The following is a 24,863-nucleotide window of genomic DNA, read 5'->3' as shown; positions in this document are numbered from 1 at the left end:
GTAGTGATGTTGTCTTCTTTGACACAGACCAATTTATATCTGACTTGGAACACCAGCCATCAGGTTCAGCAGAGAAATGGCCTAACCACAGTGTGCTCTCATGTCCAGCTCCTTTCTGGAGAATCTAGAGGGTGAGTGTTGATTGAAATGTGTCGTTGTTTTTGTGCCCAAGGCTGGTATTTGCATGCAGTGGCTGGATTTGCATGTGCTACAGAGGAGGGGGTATGCACGGGCACTTTCTAGTAGGCCCACTCATTATCTTTGGAACTACACTTTGACTAAAAGACTCTGCTTTTTAAACTTAACCACGCTCAGGCTCTTACACTTGTTCTTATGATTTTATTATTGAATGAAAGGCAAGTGTTGACTTAGATTTATTAGACCAAAGCAGAAAGAGGTTCCATATCTGTGAATTCTATGGTTTGGGTGCTGAGTAAATTTGGTTGCTGATCAGTTTTGTAAGCCTACTCATTCCTGGGTCGAGTACTCTTAGGTTTTGATGTCAATGAAATCAGGAAATTTTGTCCATTTTTCAGAGGCAACCCAGAATATTTATCCCTAGCCTGCCCTGTGGGCCCATGTTTGCACTTCTGGTAGTTCTCTGGGGCTCTACTTGGAAGGAAGCTGTAGCACTAGAGCCAGTTATTCTGTGTCTAGGCTTAGGCTTCTAGACTCAGCAGCCAAGGAGGAACGAAGCTATTCCTTGCTGTCATGTTGGCTCTTTCTTCAAATACTGTCAAAGCCACTTAAGAAAATATGTGACAGAAATTATAAATATAAGGGCCGGGCGCGGTGGCTCAAGCCTGTAATCCCAGCACTTTGGGAGGCCGAGACGGGCGAATCACGAGGTCAGGAGATCGAGACCATCCTGGCTAACATGGTAAAACCGCGTCTCTACTAAAAAAAAAAAATGCAAGAAGAAAAAAAAAAAAGAAATTATAAATATACAGATTATAACTTCCTAAATGCCATTTGAATTTTATTTTAAAATGAATTTGGATTTGGAAGGGGCCTTGGAAATTATGTTCACTACACAAACCTTTATATTTAGGTTTCTGCAGCCTCCTGATGACTTATCAGGCAAGATACCAAAACCCTGGCTTCTCCCAGAGCTGGGCCTACCCTGGTCTCACATCATTCTTGTCCAGCCATGAGAGGAGTGGTAACTTAATTCCTGCATTGAATGTATATAACACTCTCAGGAGAGTTATAACCAGAGGATTTAAAATAATTTCCTCATATTAGGGGTGAGAAAATAAGTTGCAGAAAGATTAGTTAAGTCACCCGAGTCACATCACAGCTAAACTAAGACTAAAACTTATTTCTTCCAGTGTTTAGCCCAGTGTGCTTCCCATGTGTGAAACAACAAGTTGGTCACTGATAATCTTGGTATGAAGGAAATATTTCTGTGAAGTGAAGGGATCAATGGATGACCGAGTGAATAAGGGTGAGAACATAGAAGAAACAGCAGTGTGGTAGACAACTCCTTTAAGATGTTAAGCCATGAAAGAAAGAATTAGATATAGAGGGGAATGTGGGGTCCAGTGATTTTATTTGTTTGCTTGCTTGCTTGCTTGCTTTTTTGAGATAGAGAGATTTACACTTTTTTTTTTTTCTTTTGAGATGGAGTCTCACTCTGTCACCCAGGCTGGAGTACAGTGGCATGATCTTGGCTCACTGCAAGCTCCACCTCCCGGGTTGATGCCTTTCTCCTGCCTCAGGCTCCCGAGTAGCTGGGACTACAGGCGCCCGCCTCCATGCCCAGCTAATTTTTTATATTTTTAGTAGAGATGGGGTTTTACCGTGTTAGCCAGGATGGTCTTGATCTCCTGACCTCGTGATCCGCCCGCCTCAGCCTCCCAAAGTGTTGGGATTACGGGCGTGAGCCACCGCACCCGGCTGTGATTTACACATATTAAGTGCTGATGAGAAGGATCTGGGGAGATGAGTTGATAGGGACAAAGAAGTGAAGAAAATTGATGCAGCAAGGTGTTCAAGGGGATCCAGAGCACAGGTAGTGGAATGGATCCTGTGGATTTTTGGGTCTGGAGCTCAGGTTTGGCCCTTAGAGGTAGTAGATTTGGGAGTCAACAGTGGACAAGATTATTCAGAGGAAAATGTACAAAATGAGAAAACAAAATAGGGATGAGGATTCTTCTGATAATTTTTAAATGCTTCTGAGTCCCCACATCTTAAGCCAAATTGAGAGAAGTTGTTTATTTTTTCACATTTCAGCTTTTGCTGATAGAAAAGAGTACATGCTGATACTTGAATATACTTTCAAGTACCTGTGTACTGTTTACTCAGCTGGAGATTTAATGTTTGTCTTTGTAGAATGTTTTCAGTTAAAAACATTCCTAGAGGAAAGATTGTTATGACACTGATTATAGCATCACACATAGAAGAGGTTTCCTTTTTTTTTTTTTCTTGAGAGAGTCTCGCTCTGTCACCCAGGCTGGAGTGCATTGGCACCATCCATACTGGCTCACTGCAACCTCTGCCTCCCAGGTTCAAGCAATTCTCCTGCCTCAGCCTCCCAAGTAGCTAAAATTACAGGCACCTGCCACCACACCTGGCTAATTTTTTTTTGTATTTTTAATAGAGTTGGGGTTTCACCATGTTGGCCAGGCTGGTTTTAAACTCCTGACCTCAAGTGATCCGCCAACCTTGGCCTCCCAAAGTGCTAGGATTACAGGCGTGAGCTACCACACCCGGCCAAGAAGAGATTTCTTAAAAAGGAAGAAGTCTTAAAAGGACTAATTTTCCCCCTCAATCCATTGGGTGGGGTGGGGGGAAGGTATAATAATTTTCCTTTACTAGTATTAGAGCTAATGTTAAAAGTGAATCTCTGATCTATTGCTGGTGAAATTTTTTATATAAAAAAAGTAAAGGATGTCTTCAAATCATTGTGCATGTGTTTTTAATCTGTCCAATGGTAGGAAGCTGTCTAGAATTCAGGGTGAAATTTAAGATAACTTAGTTAAAAATCTATCAGTCCACCCCATTGTATGAGGTAAAAAGAAGAAAAAAAATAATTAGGCTTGGATGCAGTAGCTCATGCCTGTAATCCCAACACTTTGGGAGGCCGAGGCAGGTGACTGCTTGAGCCCAGGAGTTTGAGACCAGCCTGGGCAACATGGCAAAACCCCATCTTTACAAAAAAAATACAAAAATTAGCTGGGCATGGTGGCTTACGCCTATAGTCCCAGCTACTCGGGAGATTGAGGCAGGAGGATCCCTTGAGCATGGGAGGTGAGGTTGCAGTGAGGCAGGATCACGCCAGTTCACTCCAGCCTTCGAGATCATGCCACTGCACTCCAGCCTGGGCAACAGAGCAAGACTCTAGTCTCTGTCTCAAAAAAAAAAAAAAAAATCTGGCGTGAAAGAGCTCAAGCTGATTTTCTTGCTTACAATACTTCTTCTTCCTGTGTTATAATTATGGTGGTAAGTTTTATTTTTGTTAGTAGTATTAGCTAAGTTAGTATAATGGAGATCTCAAAGAAATTTCCACATAGGAAATTTCTCTCACACCTCGTAATAATTCAGAGATCAAGATTCCTTTCAATTTGTTGTTCCTCTTTCTCCTTAGGTTTTGTCAAAGCAGAGAAACCACTTAGTCATGACTGAGTCTTAGCCCCAGGAAGGGATGGGAAAAGGGGAGGAACAAAGAAGCCAAGGAAGTGATGAGGAAGATACATACGTCACTTTTGTTCACATTTCATTGAAGAAAACGAATTACATGGGCCATACCTAGCTATAATGGGGAAGCCAAGAAATATACTCTGTAGCTGGATGTCAGTGTGACTAATTAAACCTCAATTACTGTGGAAGAATGAATTAAGATAATTAGCAGCCTATCATAGATACCTTCTAAATTTTCAGGAACTTATTTCTGTCTGTAGCTTGCAAAGTCAAATTAATGTTTTTTTGGTTTTTTCCTTTTTTTTGTTTTATTTGGAGACAGGATCTCGCACTGTTGCCTAGGCTTGAGTGCAGTGGTGCAGGATCATAGCTTGCTGCAGCCTGGAACTCACTGGGTTCAAGTGATCCTCCTGCTTCAACCTCCCAAAGTGCTGGGATTACAAGCATGAGCCACCACACCTAGCCAAATTAATCAGATTTTGAAAAATCCAAATTAATTCCTCAACTCATGCCATAAATAGGTGAATTCAGTTCAGACATGGTGGCTCTTGCCTATTATCTCAGCATTTGAAAGGCTGAGGCAGACAGATGACTTGAGTTCAGGAGTTTGAGACCAGCGTGGGCAACATGGCAAAACCCTGTCTCTACAAAAAATTTAAGAAAAAATTAGCCGGTTGTGGTGCTGCTTAGGTTGCAGGTTGCAGTGAGCTAAGATCGTGCCACTGCACTCAAGCCTGTGCGACAGAATGAGACCCTCAAAAAAAAAAAAAGGTGAATTCAGTATTTCCTGTATTTAGTTTAGATGTTGCTTTTATAACAATTGCATACATATAGGCTTCATTTTAAAAAAACATTTAATCTTTATTTTATAAAAACAACATCTCGGCTGGGCACAGTGATTCATGCCTGTAATGCCAGCGCTTTAGGAGGCTAAGGCGAGGTGGGAGGATCAGTTGAGGCCAGAAGTCCAAGACCAGCCTGGGCAACATAATAGGACCCTGTCTCTATCCTCCCCAAAAATAAATTAGCTAGGCCAGGAGCGGTGGCTCACGCCTGTAATCCCAGCACTTTGGGAGGCTGAGATGGGCGAATCACAAGATCAGGAGTTTGAGACCAGCCTGAACATGGTGAAACCCTGCCTCTACTAAAATACAAAAAAGATTAGCTGGGCATGGTGGCAGGTACCTGTAATCCCAGCTACTCAGGAGGCTGAGGCGGGAGAATTGCTTGAACCCGGGAGGTGGAGGTTGCAGTGAGCTGAGATCATGCCACTGCACTCCAGCCTGGGCGACAGAGCAAGACTCCATCTCAAAAAAAATAAAATAAATTAGCTGGGCATGGTGGCACATGCCTGCAGTCTCAGCTACTTGGGGCAGGGGTATGAAGCAGGAGGATCACTTGAGCCTAGGAGATCACAGCTGTAGTGAGCTATGATCACACCACTTCACTCTAGCCTGGGTGGCAGGCTAAGACACTCTCTCCTAAAATAATAATAGTATTAATAATAATAAAATAACACCTTCACAAAATTGTTTACCCAGGGAATGAATACCTTTAATCTTCTGGCTCAGGAAAAGAAAGAAAAGATTAACGTGACCAAACTGGTGAATGTTCATTGTAGCTTCAAGAGGAAATAACATATAAGTGGAGTCTAATAATACCCAAAAATCCTTTACAAAATTGCAAATTAGAAAGGTCCGTTGGGATTTTGTGTATGTGGCAATGTGTATCTACTCCCTTCAAAGAGGGAGTGCCCTGGGTTACCCTACCCCTCTCTACCTGGTTGTGAGGTTCTATACTATATACTTGTCAGTTCTAACTTTGAATTCTTAAGCATGGGAAATAGCTCTAAATAAGAGGCCTGTTGGTACTCAAGCACCTCATTCTTGTGTGTAGAAATAGCATTCCAGTGGACTGCCAATTTGAACATTTCTTGAATAGGAACATTTTTTTCTTACAGCAAACATTATTGATAGCTCTGACTCTACTTTTGTTGTGGTGGCACAGGCAAATTTAGATGTTGAGGTAGTGGAAGTCACAGATGGTGGCTGCCAAAAGTGTGCCAGATCCTGTGACCTACATAACCTGTTAGCACCCTTATTGAGGACTGTTCACTCTTGTTCTAGGCTTTTAATTCACTTTGCTCGTTAAAGGGAGGAAAATGAGGGCCGGGTGCAGTGACTCATGCCTGTAATCCCAGCACTTTGGGAGGCCGAGGTGGGCGGATTACGTGAGGTCAGGAGTTTGAGACCAGTCTGGCCAACATGGCAGAAACCCCGTTTCTACCAAAAATACAAAAATTAGCTGGGTGGGAGGCAGAGGTTACAGTGAACCAAGATCACACCACTGCACTCTAGCCTGGGCAACAGAGTGAGACTCCATCTCAAAAAAAAATTGGGAAGAAAAATGATAAAATTGTACATTAGGGGCATAAACAATTCCTTATACTCTTATCTTAATTTGGTGAAAAAATAGGAAGCCACATCACATACTTAGTGGACTAGGGTTTATTTTTACTTTTTTTTTTTTTTTTTTAAGAGAAAGGCAAATTGTCACGGCCGGGCGGGGTGGCTCACGCCCGTAATCCCAACACTTTGGGAGGCCAGGGCGGGTAGATCACGAGGTCAGGAGATCAAGACCATCCTGGCTAACATGGTGAAACCCCGTCTCTACTAAAAAATATACCAAAAAAAAAAAAAAAAAAGCCGGGCATTGTGGTGGGCACCTATAGTCCCAGCTATTCGGGAGGCTGAGGCAGGAGAATGTCGTGAACCCGGGAGGTGGAACTTGCAGTGAGCCGAGATCATGCCACTGCACTCCAGCCTGGGAGACAGAGCAAGACTGTTTCAAAAAAAAAAAAGAAAAAAAATTGTCCCTTTGTTTGTTGGCCAGGCTATTCTTGAACTCCTGGCCTCAAACAGTCTTCCTGCCTTGGCTTCCCATAGTGTTGGGATAACAGGCATGAGCCATGGCACCTGGCCTGGATTATGGTTTAAATAAATCAGTAAATTCATGCATATATCCATTCAAAATGACTTGAAAAATTAAATTGTAAGCAGTATTTTTAACAACTTAAAAATTGTGCTTATCAAGATTGTTAATGACTTAAATTTACATTACATCATAGATTTGTTTACCATTAATAATTTTTACTTGCTTCATTTGAGACCTATGTTTTGGCCAGTCCCAGCAGGAAGATATCTGAAGAATCTAGAGGTGAGAGCCTGAACCCAGAGCCCTCAGCTCGAGGGAGAAGTGAGGGAGAAGGAAAGCAGAGGACTTGCATGATTAACACTTGGTTCAAGTTATTGCTAAAGGTCTGTGAAAGCACTTTGTTGCAGTTCTGACTCCCTAGCCTAAAATTCATATTCAGTGCTCACCTGTAGCAATTACGTGAACATGATTTTTGTTGTCATTGTTCCAAGTCCCCAAATTGTATTAAAGATTCAGTTGGCAAGTAATTTTATTTAGTACTCAATATATGTAAGCACTAGGGATTCAGGGGAAAACAAGATAGAGAAAGTCTGCCCCATCGGAACTTAAATCTCCTGACTGCTGGTGAATTTATAAATAAGTGAATCCTGTAGTATAATGTATGGTTGCGTATAGTCGGCTTGAGTGCTACTTTGTGGAAAATCTTCTGACTTTAACATAGTCTTAAAATCCTAAACTGTCAGGAACTTTCCAGGTTCCTTCAGCTAAGTAAGGTGAGGCACACCAGGCAAAGGAACAGCAGAGCTTTGATAAGGGGGAGCAGAAATAACACAGCATTGAACAAGCTTCTGTTATAAACAATACCACATGCCTATTTTAGAAAATGATGGTTTCATCCTATGTAAGTGTACTTGGTAAGTGGATGGACAGTGCTCGATATGGACCCTCATCGTCAGGAAAATGTAAGCATTGACTTCGTATAAGACATAGAACAGTACCTCAGCTGGGTGCAGTGGCTCACGCCTGTAATCCTAGTACTTTAGGAGGCTGAGGCAGGAGGATCACTTGAGTCCAGGAGTTTGAGACTAGCTTGGGCAACATGGCGAGACCTCGTCTCTGCAGAAAAAAAAAAAAAGTCCAAAAATTAGCCAGTTTTGGGCGTGGTAGCACATGCCTGTAGGCCCAGCTACTCAGGAGGCTGAGGTGGTAAGATCACCTGAGCCCAGGAATTCAAGGCTGCAGTGAGCCGTGATTGTGCCCCCTGCACTCCAGCCTGGGCAACAGAGTGAGTACTCTATTGCAAAAAAAAAAAAAAGAGAGAGAGAAAACACATCATGTGGTTTTTGATGATAAAGCACCGTTGTAAATCAGTTTGTAGTTTTAAAACTTGAGCAGTGAAATACAAATTGTAAAAAGTATTTTTCATAGCAGCCTGGAACATCTTTAAAGTTACCGCCTTTGGAAGTGATAAGTGATAAGAAAAGATGATTTGATTGTGAGCCAGGTGCTTGCTTGTATATTTGGCTTTTTGCGACTGCTATAACCCCTGCTTGAAATAGACACTGTGAAAATCAAATGACATGCATTAGTTTTAACATTCTGTGGTCCCCTTCCTACCTACCACCTAATGAACTTTCACTGTGCTTGTTCTAAATAGCTTCCAAGTGATTGTATTGAATTAGGGTCCATTTATTCAGTCATCAGGAATGGATGTTTCCTCAGTGGCAAGGTTCTTGCCTTTTGGGAGCTCATAGCCTATTTGGGAGACATAATGATGAGGAGGAATGTTAGAAGTCATGCACAGAGATTTGTGCGCCATCCTTGTGCTCCGTCTTAGCACAAGACTAGCCTGTAGAACCCCCAGAATCCACATGGAAAACACTGTTCCTTGTATTTTTTGTGGCTTGAAATAACAGGTACCAAGGGCTGCCTTGCCTTCTTATGCTCCCTTTATATTCCCTCTCTGTGTACTATATAAGAGGTATTTTTCCTTTCCATTGTACTGATGAGGAAACTGAAGAGAAAAATATATTACTATGCAAAGCATCCTCACAACTTTTTATTTACAAAGAAGCTATTCCAGTGAGTTATTTTTAGAGTCAGGAGTAAGTTTAGTTTATATTCCATTATTCTTTGCAGCATCCATTATGAATGGTTAATAAATCCTAGCCTGGCAAATTTACTTAAATATTATCTGACAGGTCAGGCCCAATGGCTCACACCTGTATTCCCAGCACTGTGGGAGGATTGCTTGAGGCCAGGAGTTACAGATCAGCTTTGGCAAAATAGCAAGACCCTATCTCTACAAAAAAAATGTAAAAATCAGCCAGGTGTGGTGGTGTGTGCCTACAGTCCCAGCTATTAGGTTGGTGCAGAAGTAATCACGGTTCTTGCCATTAGAAGTAATGCCAAAAACTACAGTTACTTTTGTACCAACCGAATACTTGGGAGGCTGAGGTGAGAGGATGGCTTGAGCCCAGGAGTTCGAGTTTGAGCTATGATTGCACCACTGCGCTCCAGTCTGGGTAACAGAGCGAGACCCTGTCTCTTAAAAAACAAAAAATAAAACACCAGGCGCGGTGGCTCACACCTGTAATCCCAGCACTTCGGGAGTCTGAGGCAGGTGGATCATGAGGTCAGGAGTTAGAGACCAGCCTGGCCAAGATGGTGACACCCTGTCTCTACTAAAAATAGAAAAATTAGCCAGGTGTGATGGTGGGCACCTGTAATCCCAGCTACTCTGGAGGCTGAGGCAGGAGATGAACCCGGGAAACAGAGGTTGCAGTGAGCCAAGATTGTGCCACTGCATTCTAGCCTGGGCGACAGAGGAAGACTCCATCTCAAAAAAAAAAAAAAAATCTGACAAAGTACTTTATCAATCTGTATCTTAAAAAATTGCTTATCGGCCAGGCGCGGTGGCTCAAGCCTGTAATCCCAGCACTTTGGGAGGCCGAGACGGGTGGATCACGAGGTCAGGAGATCGAGACCATCCTGGCTAACATGGTGAAACCCCATCTCTACTAAAAAAAAATACAAAAAACTAGCCGGGCGAGGTGGCAAGCGCCTGTAGTCCCAGCTATTCGGGAGGCTGAGGCAGGAGAATGGCGTAAACCCGGGAGGAGGAGCTTGCAGTGAGCTGAGATCCGGCCACTGCACTCCAGCCTGGGCAACAGAGCCAGACTCCGTCTCAAAAAAAAAAAAAAAAAATTGCTTATCGCTGGCCGGGTGCAGAAGCTCACGCCTGTAATCCCAGCACTTTGGGAGGCTGAGGCAGGTGGATCACGAGGTCAGGAGATCGAGACCATCCTGGCTAACACGGTGAAACCCAGTCTCTACTAAAAATACAAAAAATTAGCCAGGCACGGTGACAGGAGCCTGTAAAAAAAAAAAAAAAAAAAAAAAGGCTTATCACTTAGTGATTATTGGCTCACCAGTATTGATTAATCTTCACTGTTTTGTAGAGTCCTTTGGCTTCAAGTCCCTACTTCTTTACTATTCTACATTCAGTACTAACCACAGCCAAGCCAAACCTTTTTTTTTTTTTTTGAGAGTCTTACTCTGTTGCCCAGGCTGGAGTGCAGTGGTGCAATCATGGCTCACTGCAACGTCCGTCCCCCAGGTTCAAGCGATTCTCCTGCCTCAGCCTCCTGAGTAGCTGGGATTACACTCGCCTGCCACCATGCCCAGCTAATTTTTGTATTTTTAGTAGAGACGGGGGTTTCACCATTTGGCCAGGCTGGTCTTGAACTCCTGACCTTGTGATCCACCCGCCTCGGCCTCCCAGAGTGCTGGGTTGACAGGAGTGAGCCACTGCACCCAGCCTTCATCCTTTATTTCTCTGCATACCTTTGTGTACTGCCACTTGAAAACTGTCTACTGACATAAAACTGTTGACTACTGCAGCTAAAAGACATCGTACTAATCCAACACTGTCATAGTACAAATAAAGGGTGTTTTAGATATATGAAATAATTTGTCCAAGGACACAACATGAAGTTAGTGGCAGAGCCTGAATTCAAACCAAATCTAATTTCTAGGCCACTCCTCTACTCACATATTTGCCTTCCCAGGTCCTATCTTCTCATCAGAGCACAATGATACTACTCCCACTTATTATTATCAGCCTCTGCTTTTCAGTGATATAACTTCTGTGCAAAATTTCCCTCATGCTTCTAGGTCTCTAGTGAGTATGAATATACCTAAATCTCTTCTTGTTCTGACCATTGATTGTAGCCCCATGCCCACTGATTTTTCCATTTGGGGTTTCTAATTTCCAATTCCAGACCTAACCTACCACCTTCCTCCTCTGAACTCCTCCTTTCCTGTTGTGACTGCACCATTGTTTTCTCTTTTAGTCTCAAAACTTTAGTGGTGGTAAATCACCACTTCTTTTATCTCCTCCTTACCATCACACTTGCTCTCCCTCCCACTAGGATCACCACATTTTACCCAGCTCCTTTGCATTTTCTTTATCTCAGTCATTTCCTTCCATCTCTACATTTTGACTTCTAAGAATGCAACTGGTATTTTGAGGCTGATTCCACGAGCATGTAACTTTAAGGCAAATTATGTGACCTGTCAAAGCCTCAGTTAATTCATCTGTAAAGTGAGATAATATTTAAAGTATTGTGAAGATTAACTGAAATAAGATTTAATTTCAGTTGTAAAACCTAAACTATAAATGCTCAGTAAATATTTGTGGAATTAGTAAATATATATATGTATTTGGCTTCTAGTCCCTACTTCTTTACTGTTCTACATTGAGTACTTACTACATTCAGTACACACACACACACACACACACACACACACACACACATATTTTTTAGACAGAGTTTCTCTCTTGCCTCCCAGGCTGGAGTACAATGGTGCCATCTTGGCTCACTGCAACCTCCACCTCCTGGGTTCAAGCAATTTTTCTGCCTCAGCCTCCCAAGTAGCTGGGACTACAGGCGTGCATCACTATACCCGGCTAACTTTTTGGCATTTTTAATAGAGATGGGATTTCACCGTGTTGGCCAGGCTAGTCTCGAACTCCTGACCTCAGGTGATCCACCCGCCTCGGCCTCCCAAAGTGCTGGGATTACAGGTGTGAGCTACCACGCCCGTCCTGAATTAGTAGTGTTTTTGTTTTTGTTTTGAGGCAAAGTTTCGCTCTTGTCCCCCAGTCTGGAATGCAATGGCATGATCTCGGCTCACTGCAACCTCTGCCTCCCAGGTTCAAACAATTCTCCTGCTTCAGCCTCCTGAGTAACTGGGATTACAGGCGCGTACCACCACGCCCAGCTAATTTTTTGTATTTTAAGTAGAGACGGGGTTTCACCATGGCCAGGCTGGTCTTGAACTTCTGACCTCAGGTGATCTGTCCTCCTCGGCCTCTCAGAGTGCTGGGATTACAGGCATGAGCCACTGCACCCGGCCTTTTTTTTTTTTTTTTTTTTTTTTTTTTTTGAGATGGAGTCACCCAGGCTGGACTGCAGTGGCACAATCTTGGCTCACTGCAACCTCCACATCCTGGGTTCAAGCAACTGAATTAGTAAATATTAATTCCCTTCTCCTTATAACCATATGAGTTTGAGAAATTTTTGTTCTTAACTGTGGTAAACCAGAAAAGATTAGATGTTAATACTTGCAAGATTTTTAAAATGTTTGTTAGTGTTTCTTTGCTCTATGATCACATCAAATTCTAAGTATAGAAAACTTTTTGTTTTGGTCTATTTTTGTTTATAACAGCTGTAACGAGATATAATTCACATACCATAAAATTTGTCCTTAAAGGCTGGGTGCAGTGGCTCACACCTGTAATCCCAGCACTTTGGGAGGCTGAGGTGGGTGGATCACGAGGTCAGGAGTTTGAGACCAGCCTGGCCAACATAGTGAAACCCGTTCTCTACTAAAAATACAAAAATATTAGCTGGGCGTGGTGGTGGGCGCCTGTAATCCCAGCTACTTAGGAGGCTGAGACAGGAGAATTACTTGAACCCAGGAGGCGGAGGTTGCAGTGAGCTGAGATCACGTCACTGCACTCCAGTCCAGGTGACAGTTCAAGACTCTGTCTCAAAAATGAAAAAAAAATTTATCCTTAAAAGTATACAACTGAGTGGTTTTTAGTATAGTCAGAGTTTTGCAACTATTACTAGTATCTATTTTTATTTATTTTTATTTATTTATTTTTTGAGACGGAGTCTCACTCTTGTTTCCCAGACTGGAGTGCATGGTGCAATCTCTGGGCTCACTGCAACCTCCACTTCCCGGGTTCAAGCGATTCTCCTGCCTCACCCTCCCAAGTAGCTGGGATTACAGGCATGCGTCACCACACCCGGCTAATTTTGTATTTTTAGTAGAGACGGGGTTTCTCCATTTTGGTCAGGCTGGTCTCAAACTCCCGACCTCAGGTGACCCGCCCGCCTCAGCCTCCCAAAGTGCTGGGATTACAGGCATGAGCCACCGCACCTGGCTACTTGTATCTAATTTTATAACTCCATTTTCATTACTCTGAAAAGAAACTCCATACCCATTAGTAATCACTCCCCGTTTCTCCCTCTCCACAACCTGTAATCTGTTTTCTATCTCTATGGATTGGCCTGTTCTGGACATTTCATATAAATGGAATGATATATGACTTTTCGTATCTGGCCTCTTTGACTTAGCAGACTGTTTTCAAGGCTGAAGCATATATCAGAACTTCATTACATTTCAAGGCCGATATTCCATTTTATGGATAGAGACAACTTACCGTTTATCCATTCATCACTTGGTAGACATTTGGATTGTTTCCACTTTTTGGCTATTATTAATAATGCTGCTGTGAACATTTGAAAGTTTTTATTGTGGACATATGTTTTCACTTCTCTTGTATATATGCCTAGGAGTGGAATTAGCGTAGACTTTAGTTGATAAGGCAAGGAATGAAATGATATGAGAACTAAAGTTTCTTATTTGGGGGATTTGGGATGTTCCCTTCTATGTTAGTTCCATAAGATGGAAATTCTTTGCTCTGGACCTCACAGAGCACTGTACCTCCCTGAGGTGCTTGGAACATCAGAGAAATTAATAGAAAAGCTAGAGCCTCCAATCAGAAAAGATCACAAACAACAGAAATGCCCCCACATAATAAAGAGTGCTTGTATTAGGATAGAGTAGCAAAATCACCCCCACATCACAGTGGTTTATTCTGACCAAAGCATTTATTTTCATTCCATTTATATAGGAGGTGGCATTGTAGAAAATAAAAACTTTCTCGAAGAGATACAAATTAAAGAAAAGTTAGAGTAAGGTGAATACTTGTTTAAAAGTACCTTTAGAGTGAGGGTAAGCCCCCTTCCCAACCCAAAATGAACTGAATGAGAGGGAGAGAAAAAGAGGTCCGGAGCAGTTTGTGGAGTGATGTTTCCATCTCTAATGCCACTTAACTCAGGAGCAGGCTTCAGATACTGCCTTTATCGTTACAGAAAGCCATGGGAAGGAAAATGTCTGAGGTAGAGCTCAGCACTTCGCATCATAAGGCTAGTCACTCAGAAGTCACTAATCACTCTCCCTTTTCTTGTTTTTCAGTGAACGAGATAATTGGGAGAGACATGTCCCAGATTTCTGTTTCCCAAGGAGCAGGGGTGAGCAGGCAGGCTCCCCTCCCGAGTCCTGAGTCCCTGGATTTAGGAAGATCTGATGGACTCTAACAGTGCTCACTGCAGCCTTGTGTCCACCACCAACTTCTCAGCATGTTTCTCTCCTTGGACCTTGGGTTTCCAACTCTGCAGCCTTCAGGTCTGGCACCAGGAGTGGGACTCACCATTTGTGGGGAAAGCAGCGTTCCTCCACCTCAGGCCTTGGGTAGATTTTGTAAAAGAACAGGAGCAGCATAGGCTGTTTGAGCTTTGGGGAAACGAGCTTTGCTTTTTATATTTAACTAGGATACTTTTACGTGATGGGTGCTTTGAGTGTGAATGCAGCAGGCTCTTGTTTCCGAGGTGCTGCTTTTGCAGGTGACCTGGTTACTTAGAGAGGATTGGTGATTTGTACTGCTTTATGGTCATTTGAAGGGCCCTTTAGTTTTTATGATAATTTTTAAAATAGGAACTTTTGATAAGACCTTCCAGAAGCAAAAAAAAAAAAAAAAAAAAAGAAGAAAAAGAAAAAAAAGAAAAAAATCCCAAGCCCACACCTATGCCTCAGAAAGTCAGCATGTGTCCTAAAGATTTTCATAGATTTATAGGAAATAAAGCCAAATGTAGCTCATACCTCTTTATAAAACTAAACTGTTGTTAGATAAAATGAGAAGAGACCATTCCATCATTGAAGTGTTGGAATATAAAAAGACATTCCAGAGCATAGCCTTTTGGTAACTTTCTAGGTAATCTTGCAATCTCTCCATACTGGCTCCATGTTGAAATTGCTTTTTCCCTCAGGACCCTGGGTTACATGGCTACATTTAAGGTGACTCTGAATGGTGGGGTTTTAGCTTGGTCACTTTCATTTCTTGCCATGATAAAAACTAGTAAGCTGTTCAGTGCTCTTCCTATTTGTGTCATCTGGTCCTAGAACCTTTTCCAAACAGGAGCATCTGCCTTTGCTGTTCTGTGACCTTTGAAGTCAGTCTCACGGTGGTTTAGGCAGCTTCGCAGTTGTAACTCTTCTCTAGAGGCCAGGCTGTGTGCAGAGCTAAAGCACAGGTGAGCTGTACATCAGCATGGGCAGAGAAAATAGAGGACTCCAGATGGGAAGGTTTTAAGAGTCACACTAGCATGGAAGGCTTATCTGCCATTCTGTTTATAGCCCAAAATGATTCTGACCTACCCTGTCCTGTCTGTATGATCTAAAAACCAGCCTTTTCCCCAGAAGGCTCTGAGCACATCCAGAAGTGATAACCTGACCCTCCACACCAAAGACACCCTGGTGCTGCTGCTGGTGAGACTGGTGTCTAAGGCAGGGCCCAGCAGAAACTGCAGCCTGCTGTCTACCAAAGGAGGTACCCAAGTTGGGTACTTAAAAAAAAAAAAAAACCTGCCCTTACCCCTCTCCCTAGTGGGATCTTTTACCTGTTCCTGGGCCTATTACAGAGCCTCTGAAGTTTGCAGTATGCTTTCAAATGAAATAATATACTTCCACTGATTCAGGAAGCAGATTTTTTGAGTGCCTATATGTGAGACAGTGTGCTGGTTGAAGGCCTGATGCTGTTATTCCAGGAGACTGCAGGCCCTTGATGCCAGGACTCTCTCTACTGAGGCCAGTTCAGGCCTGGGAAAGGGAGCTGGCCTATTGCCCACCACCTGTTGTCAGTAGGGTTGGAGCTGTTGACTCAGGATGAGGAAGTATGGTCTTTAAAAAAAAAAAAAAATGTATTTCAGATTTCTCCTCTAAAGTTAGAGAAAAAGATCTGTCCTTCAGCAGATCACTGTGGCCCGTCTTGGAGCTGGGTGGTTTCAAATTTTCTTGAAAAGTGAGTTGTGTCACAGAATGTGGATAGTGAGATTTGCTTCTGGGCCTGTGGTTGGAAGCCCACAGCTTCCTTTGGAGGGGCAAGAAGTTGGCCTCTCGATTGACATTCCAGAGAAATGGCCAGACTTGCCTCTACCCTTTTGCCCCTGGTGTAGCTGCCTCACATGGGATTATTGCAAGAGTTCCCCTTGCAATACCCTTTGGGGGCTGCTTTGCTGCCCTCAAGAATTAAAAGCCTCTATGATCCAGAGTTGCTATGCACCAAATTTTGATGCCTTCTAAATACCTTGATGCCTGTAGCACTAGAAATGCTTTCCTATTTAAAATAAACATTAAATTTTAACATAGAGCTTTGTATACTATGTAAGCATTTTTATATCAGCTTTGTAAAAGCTTTGGTGTTAAGAGTCAATATTTTTTGGCTTTGTAGATAAAGACTTAAATTTTTGTGCAACATAGTGGTGTTAAAGCACACATCCATTGGACTATGCAAATCAATTTATAGTAGCAGCACTGAGCAACTGGGCACGTGCTAGTATGCACCCCCTCCTACTCTAACTGTGCTAGCTCTTGGGTTGAGGAATGGAATGAGTAGCCTTCTGCTTACTGGAGATGCACAGAGAAACATGGCTGAAAACAGCTTTAAAAGGAACATGTCTTCGGGTTCATGTGTGGTGCTGCTGCCCAGGTGTAAACTATCCCCACCCAGGGCCAGCCATTATCACCAGACCTCTTCTGGGCCTGGCTGTGAAGCCTTGTCTTTGGTATTCAGAATAGATCTTTAAGGCTCAGATGGGCTCAAATTGAAACCTTGTGATTTATAAAATGGATGTTTAGTAAAGGAACTGGTTCTCAGTTATGTTTACAGCACTTGGAATTGTGTGTTCTTGTACATTTTGTATTTTAAAACCTTTTATGGGAGTGCGGTGCTCCTTACACAAATACAAAGGGAAGAAGAGCCAGCAGTTGAGGCTCCTCAGTTTTAGTGCTGAAATAATAAACAATGACAGGTCAACAGTCTCCTTAATCTGTCTGAGTGTTCCTGTGCCTGGGATTGGTGTGGAGCTCCTCACTTTGGGGCAAAGTTAAGGGTCCTGTGGCTTTTAAAAAGTCCATTTGGTTAATAACTTTTCATTTAAGGAAGAGAAAATCGAGTTCCAAATTGCTTCTGAGGCTTCAGTTCTGTACCATTTAATGCGTGCAAAGGACATTCCACGGTGTCTGCTGGGTTCAGGGCAACTGGCTTTCCGAAGGCATACAAGAAAAGTTAGCAAAGTCCCCTTTAAAAGTCAAGCCTGAGTTTTTGTGTGGGGGCCTCCTGCCCCCTAATGTCTTCTGGTGATACTGCAGCACAGTCCATCAAAATAGTTCGTGGTTTTGCCATCTGTTACTCCTTATGCCCACCTCGGGAGGGGCTAGCATCTTTAGGTGGGACCATCCCTGGCACAACATGGTCTCTGAGGTCCAGATATTCTGAGGGTAGGGCTGGCTCTCTCTGCCTCCTTATCCCCCACCAGAGGGACAGGAGGAGGTAGAACATTGGGATCTTTACTCAGAGGCTCAGATGGACCCTTGATTCTCTCAGGAATCATACATTGAAGGTACCAGAGCTTCCATTTTAAAAAAGAAAGCAAGCCTGCCATGGACCTATCAGCCCCACCGTATCTGTTGGCATGGGCCACAGCCAGGACACACTAAAGGGCTCTCCAGGTGCCAGTCAAGATGCCTGGCTCAGGCCATCAGGAGCCGGTTAGCCCCATTCCACCCCTAGCCCTGCATGCAGGGTTCAGCCATTGTCTTTGGGGGAAACAGGCAGAAGAATAAGTGGAGGGTGGAGCTGGGGCTTGGGCTCCTCTAGGTACCTTCTGAGAGCTTTGACAAGCCAGAAAGAAGCTACCAGGTTGAGGGTGCTGGTCTGGATGCAGGAGAGACATGTTCACTGAGGATATCAGCTGGCTCTTACCTCCTAGCTTTCTCTCCTACAAACACACCCATTCCTTGGGGGCTTGTAACACAGTGCGAGGTGGGTCACCAACAGGCATCAGACTGGTGTAGTCATCAGCAGGTAGCTACAGAAGGGATGCAGATTTAGGGCAAAGAGCTCAGCCAGACCCGCCAGGCCCTCCAGCCACACAATCTCACCTGGTAGGCCTGGAAGACGCTAAGCAGATCCTTCATACCAGCTGTGTATGGGACACCCTGCATGCGGACCAAAGCTCCTGGCTGGGACAACACTGAGGTGGGAGCAGAGGCCAGGGCAGCAGTGGGTGTGGTGAGGTAGCCCACAGTGGTGGGGGAGACTGGGGGGCTAGGGTGGGAGAGACAAGGTTTAGTTATGCATGCCACATGTGGCCTAGACCGAGTCCTGTTTCCCTCCTCCCTTGCTTCTGCCTTGTGATTAGTTCAGTTCCTCCTCCCTGAAGCCCCAGCTTCTACAGAGTCATCTTCGATCTGTTTTGTAGATGGCGTTAGCCAGCTCCCACCTTACTCCCTTGTCATCTGGTCCAGAAAGGGGATCGTGACCCTTCCCTAGATTGGGACAGGGAGCGGGACTGTGGTGTTCTCTTAGCTGCAGGGTACCTTGGGTAGTAGGCTGTGTAGTTCAGGTAGAGTTGAGTGGCTGGCCCTGGATAGTAGGCAACAGGGGTGGGGGCAGCAGGTACCCTGGCAGCTGGGAGCAGTGCTGAAGAGGGGTATAGAGCTGCCGTCTCCGTGGGAATGAGGGTTGGGGTGGCTTGGAAGGTGGCGTAGGTAGGTGGTGAGAGGCCTAGAGACAGAAGGAAAAAGTGCATGTGCACGGAGCCTAGCACTGCCCTGGGTGGGGCAGCCAGAAAGGAGTTCCCGCTATACAAAGTAGTAGGGGCTTACAACAGCCTGACTCCCACAGGCCTCCTTCTTCCCTAGCCCCTAGGGCACTCACAGGGCAGCTTGCAGGGCGGAGGGGACATGCCACTGCGGCCCAAGGTGCCCCCCATCAGCACACGGCTCATCTCCTCTGTGGAACAGGGGACCACCTCCACGTAGCGTTCCTTCATCACCTTCTTATGGCAACGCTGAGCAGTAGCTAGGGCTCGCTCTGCTGATGTCATCTGGATGAAGGCATCGCCCGATGGCCGGCCCTGTGCACACCATCTTGTGAGCAGTTTGTCATGTGTAAGAGTGCCTTACCCCTAACACACACCCCTTCCTATTGATGTGTTCCCCCTACCAAGCAGTGGCCTCACCTGCTGGTTGAGCACCATGTGCACACCATGGGGCCGGATGTCAGCTGCTGCCTCCCCCAGAAAGCTCAGGATGTCTTCAATGGTGGCCGTGTAGGGCAGGCCTCGGAGGCGTACACAGTCCCTCCCAGTCCCAGGTGCCAGTGGGAAGGGGATGGGCAGCAGTGGGGCAGTCAGTGTGGGAAGGAGTGGGCCAGATGCATAGCGGTTCAAGACCTAGTAAGGAAGGCAGCAACAGGCTGGTCATGCCAAGTAGGGTGGGGGCACAGAGGGCCACCCTGGAGTAACAGTACTTCTAGGGGTGGAAAGCCCTGGGTGCTCACCTGCTGCACCTCGGCTGCAGTGCTCCGGAAGAGTTCAATGTATCGCTTACCCAGCATGCCCTTGTGCCTGCGCAGTGCAGCCTGTGCCAGCTCCTCACAAGCAAAGAGGGCGAAGGCATCACCAGTCGGCCGGCCGTCAGGGTGGCGCACAAAGAGCAGCCCCTCGGCACCCCCAGTCACTGGGCACTCTGGCCCCAGGAAGCCTAGCACGTCCATTGGCCCAGCCGAGAAGGGCAGTCCCCGCAGCCGCAGGATCACTTGGTCTTCCCGTGACAAGAAACGAGCCACCTCTAGTGATGTGCCTGTGTGGGGGACATGGGAGTCACCTGCTGACTTCACTCGTGCCCCTTCAGACACTCACCCATGCAGGGGAGCAGGCAGGCAAGGGGGTGGTGGGGAAGTGAGATATGGATCAAGGACCAGGGGAGCCAGGCCCTGTTTGGGGTATACTCACCCCCTGCGATCTTTACAAACTCCTCCCCTGTCGCCTTATACACCTGTGGGTACAGAGAGCAGCAGCCCGTGGGTCTCAGGCCTGGCTCAGATTGGCCCTGCTCCGCTCCCAGCCCAAAGCCCCACCTCAATATAGCGGACGCCCATGTGATGCTTGTGTCTCTGCAGCGCTAGGTCCCGCTGCTCGCTGTCCACAAAGCGGATGAGGGCCTCACCATTTCTGCGGCCCTGGGCGTTGAGGCAGAGCGCTACACCACCCCTGTGGAGCCAGTGCTGTTAGTGCCTCCTGGGTAGGCCTGTCCAGTTGGGCCCACCCACCCCACCACACCCACCTGGCCACGTTGAGCCCTTTGAAGAAGCGAGCCACGTCCTGGTCTGATGACTGCCAGGGCAACCCACGAGCCCGTACCACAGTCTCACTGTCCACCACATCTGCCTTGCTGCTGTAGAGGCAGGGCACAGTGCTGTCAGAGCTATCCAGCTGTTGTCACCCCCCAGCCCCTGCTCCCACACTCACCAAGGCCCCGTTTCATATTTCTGCTTTATCACCTCAGGCTTCGAAAACAATTGACCTGAGAAAAGATGGTGTGGGGGTCAGCAGGGTCTGCTGGAGAGGGGTCTCCCCACCAAGTTCTGCAAAAAGAGGACAGTTGAGGGAGATGAAGAAATGACAGGCTGAGCGCAGTGGCTCAGGCCTATAATCCCAGCACTTTGGGAGTTCAAGGTGGGTGGATCATTTGCGGTCAGGAGTTCGAGACCAGCCTGGCCAACATGGTGAAACCCAGTCTCGACTAAAAATACAAAAATTAGCCAGGCGTGGTGGCGAGCGCCTGTAATCCCAGCTACTCTGGAGGCTGAGGCAGGAGAATAGCTTGAACCCGGAAAGTCGAGGTTGCAGTGAGCTGAGTTTGCACCACTGCACTCTAGCCTAGGCTACAGAGCAAGGCTCTGTCACAAAGAAAAAGAAGAAATGACAAAGAGGCTTCCCCTGTGGTCTCTTAGAGAAGGTCACAGTGGGGAGGAGTAATAGGCCGGCATTCGTCATCCCTGAGAACAGGTGACAGGCAGTGAGGGAAAACTTACTGCTGGACTCTTTGAGTAGATCGAGGATAACAGCTACCATTGTCTTCACTTCCCAGACCCCAAAGTCATCCTCTGTGGCATCTGTCTCCAGTCCTAAATCTATGGGTAGAGAAGTGACAGTGAAGACAGCATAAGCACGAATCCTGTTTACCCCTGGGCCCAACTCCCCTCCATAGACACATGCTGGAGACCGGCATATACATCTGTTTTGGCCCAGTTCATGTGTGCACTTACAGATCCCCAGTCCAGACACAGACACATACCCACATTCCAAACTCATCCTAGCACAGACACACAGACACAGGTACAATCAGGGACTTAGCAGATGATGCAGACTTGCATGTGTCCATATTACCCACCCACCAGCATGCGCATACTCAGATACATGTACCCACAGTGGCTTGTCCACCCTAACCCTTCTGGGTCACAGATACCCTGTGCCATGGTGGCCACAGTGAGGTCCCTGGCAGGGCAGGTACTTGGATGTTGCATATGGAACTCTCTTCGGAGGTCGTAGAAGGAGAAGAATGTGTCGGGGAGCACCAGGTTCTGGGGGCACATAGGATTGGGGATGAGTGCCCTGCCCACCCTCAGGACAACAGGGGTCCTGGGACCCTTACTGACCCTGCTCCCCCGCCCGATTTTCCTTCAGGGGCATACCTTCCTGGAGGCCTCAGGGTGCAGGACCTGTCGCAATAGCTGCTGCCCATCAGTGCAGAGCATGTAGGGGCCCCCGCCCAGCAGAGCCACATCCCCATTCACCAGCTGTGAGAACTGGGGATAGGGAGTGGGGAGAGAGAAACACACAGATTCACAGCTGGGCAGGCAGGAAGTGAGGGTAGGAGGAGGAAGGAGGCAGGCTGCAAAGCTGGTTTAGCCAGATGTTCAACCCTATCCTGCCTGGGAAGAAGAGGCCACACCTGTTGAGCCTAGCCCTATGTCCCTTCCCCTCACCCCCCAACCTTGTTCCAGTCCACTGTCACCTCCTCCAGGCCAAATGAGGGCAATCACACATAACCCAAGCCCTCAACACACACACTCCAGGAGTTTGGAGTGGGGCCAGAGTAAACACCTGGAGTGGGACAAGCAGGTGGGAAGAGGCGGAGCAAAGCAGGTTAAACCTGTCTCTGACCAGGCACCACCCTCAGACAGGTGGGGGAGGCCCAGTCCTGCCTGAGGCCCAGAAGGCTCATGGTCAATGGCAGCCCCGCCTCCAGGTCTGACCAACCGAGGGGCAGAGAAACTCCAAGGACAGAGCTCCACACTTGGACATCAGGGGCAGCATGAGCTTTGACCCACACCCTATCGACCGGCTGGCACTGAGCTGTTTGCTTATAGAGGGGGTGGCACTCCTGAGGCTGCCCAGCCCTCCCCCAGCCTCCATCCTGGCTGGAGAAGTATAAGCACTAATCACTGACCCACGGAGCCTCCCTGCCAATTCTGTGAAACTTTACAACCTGAGGCTGACAGAGCAAGGCAACCCAGCTCTCCTCCAGCAAACTCCCCAAGTGAAGGGCCCAGAGCCCTTCTGAAACAGACAAGAATCATCATCGTGGTGCCTCCTCATCAGGAACCACAAGAGTTGTTGGAAGATGAAAGAATGTGTGCGTATAAAGGACTTAGACTCCTCATCAGGAACCACAAGAGTTGTTGGAGGATGAAAGAATGTGTGCGTATAAAGGACTTAGACTATTACACTCAAGAGTCAGACACAGAGTGAGCGACGTAGTGAAGATAAGGAAAAGAAAACAGCAATGGAAACCACCTCCCACTTCAGCTAGGGCAGGAAGCACCCCAGGCCTTTGCACTCAGCAGGCAGATAGTCCCCCAGGCCAGGCCGGGACAGCGCCCACGCCTGGCCAGCCGGCCGGGACAGGCCTAGACGAGCAGTTTACACCTGGCGGCGTCTACCTCTAGGGCCGACACCGCCCTACGCCTCCACTCCAGCGGCTCCCAAGCGGGCCGAAGACGCGGGCGGCAAGGACTGGCGACCTATATGGGCCCCTCGACCCTTTTCGCTTCCGACTGCGGCTCAGGGAGACCTGACCCAGCAGGTCTCCCAAAGGCGTCTCGGCCTCGCTCCCCGGGCGGGAACTGGGGATGGATCCCAAAGCCTGCGTCCCGATCCCTTCGGTAGGAGTAGGTTCCTGCAATGGTTGAAAAGTAAGGCGCCCAGGGGAATGGCCGGCACGCGCGGATGAAAGGGACACGCACACGCGAGAGTCGCTCAAAGTTTCAAACAAGACCCCGTCCTGCCGCCCGGGCCGGTTGGTTGCGGCACGCCAGGCCTAGCCTCCGGCAGCCTCTCCCGCCCAGAAATGTCCTCACGGCCAGGCCGTGCCGCCACCCACCCCAGCGCTCACCTGCTGCAGCACCTTGTCCAGCGGCTCTGCCCGCGCCAGGCTGTCGGCGCTCAGGCCGCTAGCCTCGCGGCATTGCGTACTCAGTGCGGCCGCCTCGGCGCGAACCAGAGATTTGTGCAGCGTCCCCACCTGTGAGCGGCGGGGGAAACCGATCAGCCGCGCCCCTCGACCCCGAAAGCTCCCTGGGGACCTCACCGCCTCCTTTCCACCCTACCTGGCGGCTCCGCGGCTCAACCACTTGCCAGACTAGGAGGATTAAGTCGGTCTCATCCGAGCCCAGGTCTCGTCCCAGCGCACCCGCCGTAGCCCCGAACAGGACGACCAGTGATCCGGGACAGGGGCAGGGGTCTGCGGCGGGGTCAGCCCCGGGGTCAGGGCCTGGGGGCGGGGGCGGCGGCGGAGTCATGGCCGCAGAGGAAGGCGGCGCTCGGCCAGACACACGCGGACCGACGAGGCGCACGCAGCCACCGACCGACGGCAGACGCGGATCAGCTTGGGCGGGACACCGTGTGTCGGGGGCGGCACCTGCAGCCCGGCTGGCTCAGTGGGCGCTGCCGAGACCCGCCCGTGGCGCCCCGCGGGGCGGGGCGGCTACCGGCCCACGCCCTCTCCAGGCTAGTTACCTGCCTGCCCCGCCGGCCACGTGACCGGGGCGGCCCCGGGAACCTTGGGGGAGGGCCGCCACAACCCAGCCCAGGACGCAAGAACTCATAATCCCGGTGTGGGTGCACGCTCAGGATCCGGATTCCTACTTCTAGGGCTGGTCCTGCCTGATTCTTGGGGCTAACCCGTTCTTCGCTCTCCCCCCACTCTTCCCCAGGGGCCGTCAGGCCTCTGCAAAGGACCATGCAAGAGGCCTTCTCTACTCCGTGAGAGTCACACAGGACCTATGGAAGGCGCCAGGAGGCAGTCTAGGGGCTGTGGGGGTCACCACGGCAGGTCTGGGGTTGATGGAAGTCAAAGGGTCAAGGGGGCGGCGAGAGTTGCCGGGTATCACCCTGTGGGGGGATCACCAGAAGTCAGCTGGGAAAGGGGAGGGCGGCGGGAACATCAGGGTTGTTAGAGCTGTGGGGTGGTCACCAGGGATCACAGGTAACGGTTTGTCCATGCAGACGCTAGGGCCGAGCGGTAGCCTGGCACTGAGAAGTGCCAGAGCGCGGTCGTTGTGGGTTGTAAGTGAGCAGGCCTCAATGCTGGGGAAAGGAACCCCCCCAACCCCAGAGAGCTGCACCCTAGACAAGGCTGAGAGGGGTGGAAGGGGCCTGGAGCCTCGGAACTCCCACGTGTGGGGGCCTGCCTGCTTTCGTCCCTTTCTCGACGATGGAGAAGCTGCCTGGAGATTGCGAGCTCTCTGGCGGATGTGGGAGCTAGCGTTGAGCGTGTGTGCGCGCGTGCGGGCTGCGGATCCT

General features: G+C 47.9%; 2 protein-coding genes across 10 annotated transcripts in view; one reads left to right on the top strand and one right to left on the bottom strand.

Annotated features, from left to right (window-relative positions):
• Window positions 1–17,026, top strand: part of NFATC3 (nuclear factor of activated T cells 3) — a 156,007-nt gene extending 138,981 nt beyond the window's left edge. For 2 of the 6 annotated variants that reach the window (XM_017953704.2, XM_009196734.4), the window contains exons 10-11: window positions 2–131; window positions 14,131–17,026. In XM_017953704.2, coding sequence (XP_017809193.2) covers window positions 2–131; window positions 14,131–14,218 — 218 coding nt within the window. In that variant the 3' untranslated portion in view covers window positions 14,219–17,026. Of the gene's footprint in view, window position 1; window positions 132–1,331; window positions 1,448–14,130 lie in introns of all 6 variants that reach the window. The other 4 variants (XR_001898413.3, XR_001898411.3, XM_017953705.2 and 1 more) reach the window with 4 other exon arrangements.
• On the bottom strand, window positions 16,897–24,418 carry ESRP2 (epithelial splicing regulatory protein 2). Of its 4 annotated transcripts, none has more exons than XM_003917084.5 (15): window positions 23,669–24,418; window positions 23,455–23,583; window positions 21,752–21,865; window positions 21,526–21,640; window positions 21,092–21,190; window positions 20,526–20,580; window positions 20,341–20,451; window positions 20,135–20,267; window positions 20,010–20,052; window positions 19,556–19,857; window positions 19,236–19,448; window positions 18,932–19,130; window positions 18,592–18,778; window positions 18,154–18,319; window positions 16,897–18,080 (listed from the first exon to the last, which is right to left on the bottom strand). In XM_003917084.5, exons 1-15 carry the CDS (start codon window positions 23,858–23,860, stop codon window positions 17,991–17,993), a joined length of 2,148 nt encoding a protein of 715 aa, XP_003917133.1. In that variant the 5' UTR covers window positions 23,861–24,418; the 3' UTR covers window positions 16,897–17,990. The 4 variants fall into 4 exon arrangements, 3 of the variants coding, with proteins under 3 accessions (XP_003917133.1, XP_031513755.1, XP_009194999.1); XR_001898414.3 differs by having other exon boundaries at window positions 17,174–18,080; window positions 19,050–19,130; window positions 23,669–24,408; XM_031657895.1 differs by having other exon boundaries at window positions 17,174–18,080; window positions 20,341–20,481; window positions 23,669–24,408.
• Window positions 24,419–24,863: the final 445 nt, after the last annotated feature.

The sequence above is a fragment of the Papio anubis genome, chromosome 18 (assembly GCF_008728515.1).
Source record: "Papio anubis isolate 15944 chromosome 18, Panubis1.0, whole genome shotgun sequence".
In the NCBI taxonomy this organism is placed as follows: domain Eukaryota; kingdom Metazoa; phylum Chordata; class Mammalia; order Primates; family Cercopithecidae; genus Papio; species Papio anubis.
This window is presented reverse-complemented; position numbering and strand designations above follow the sequence as displayed.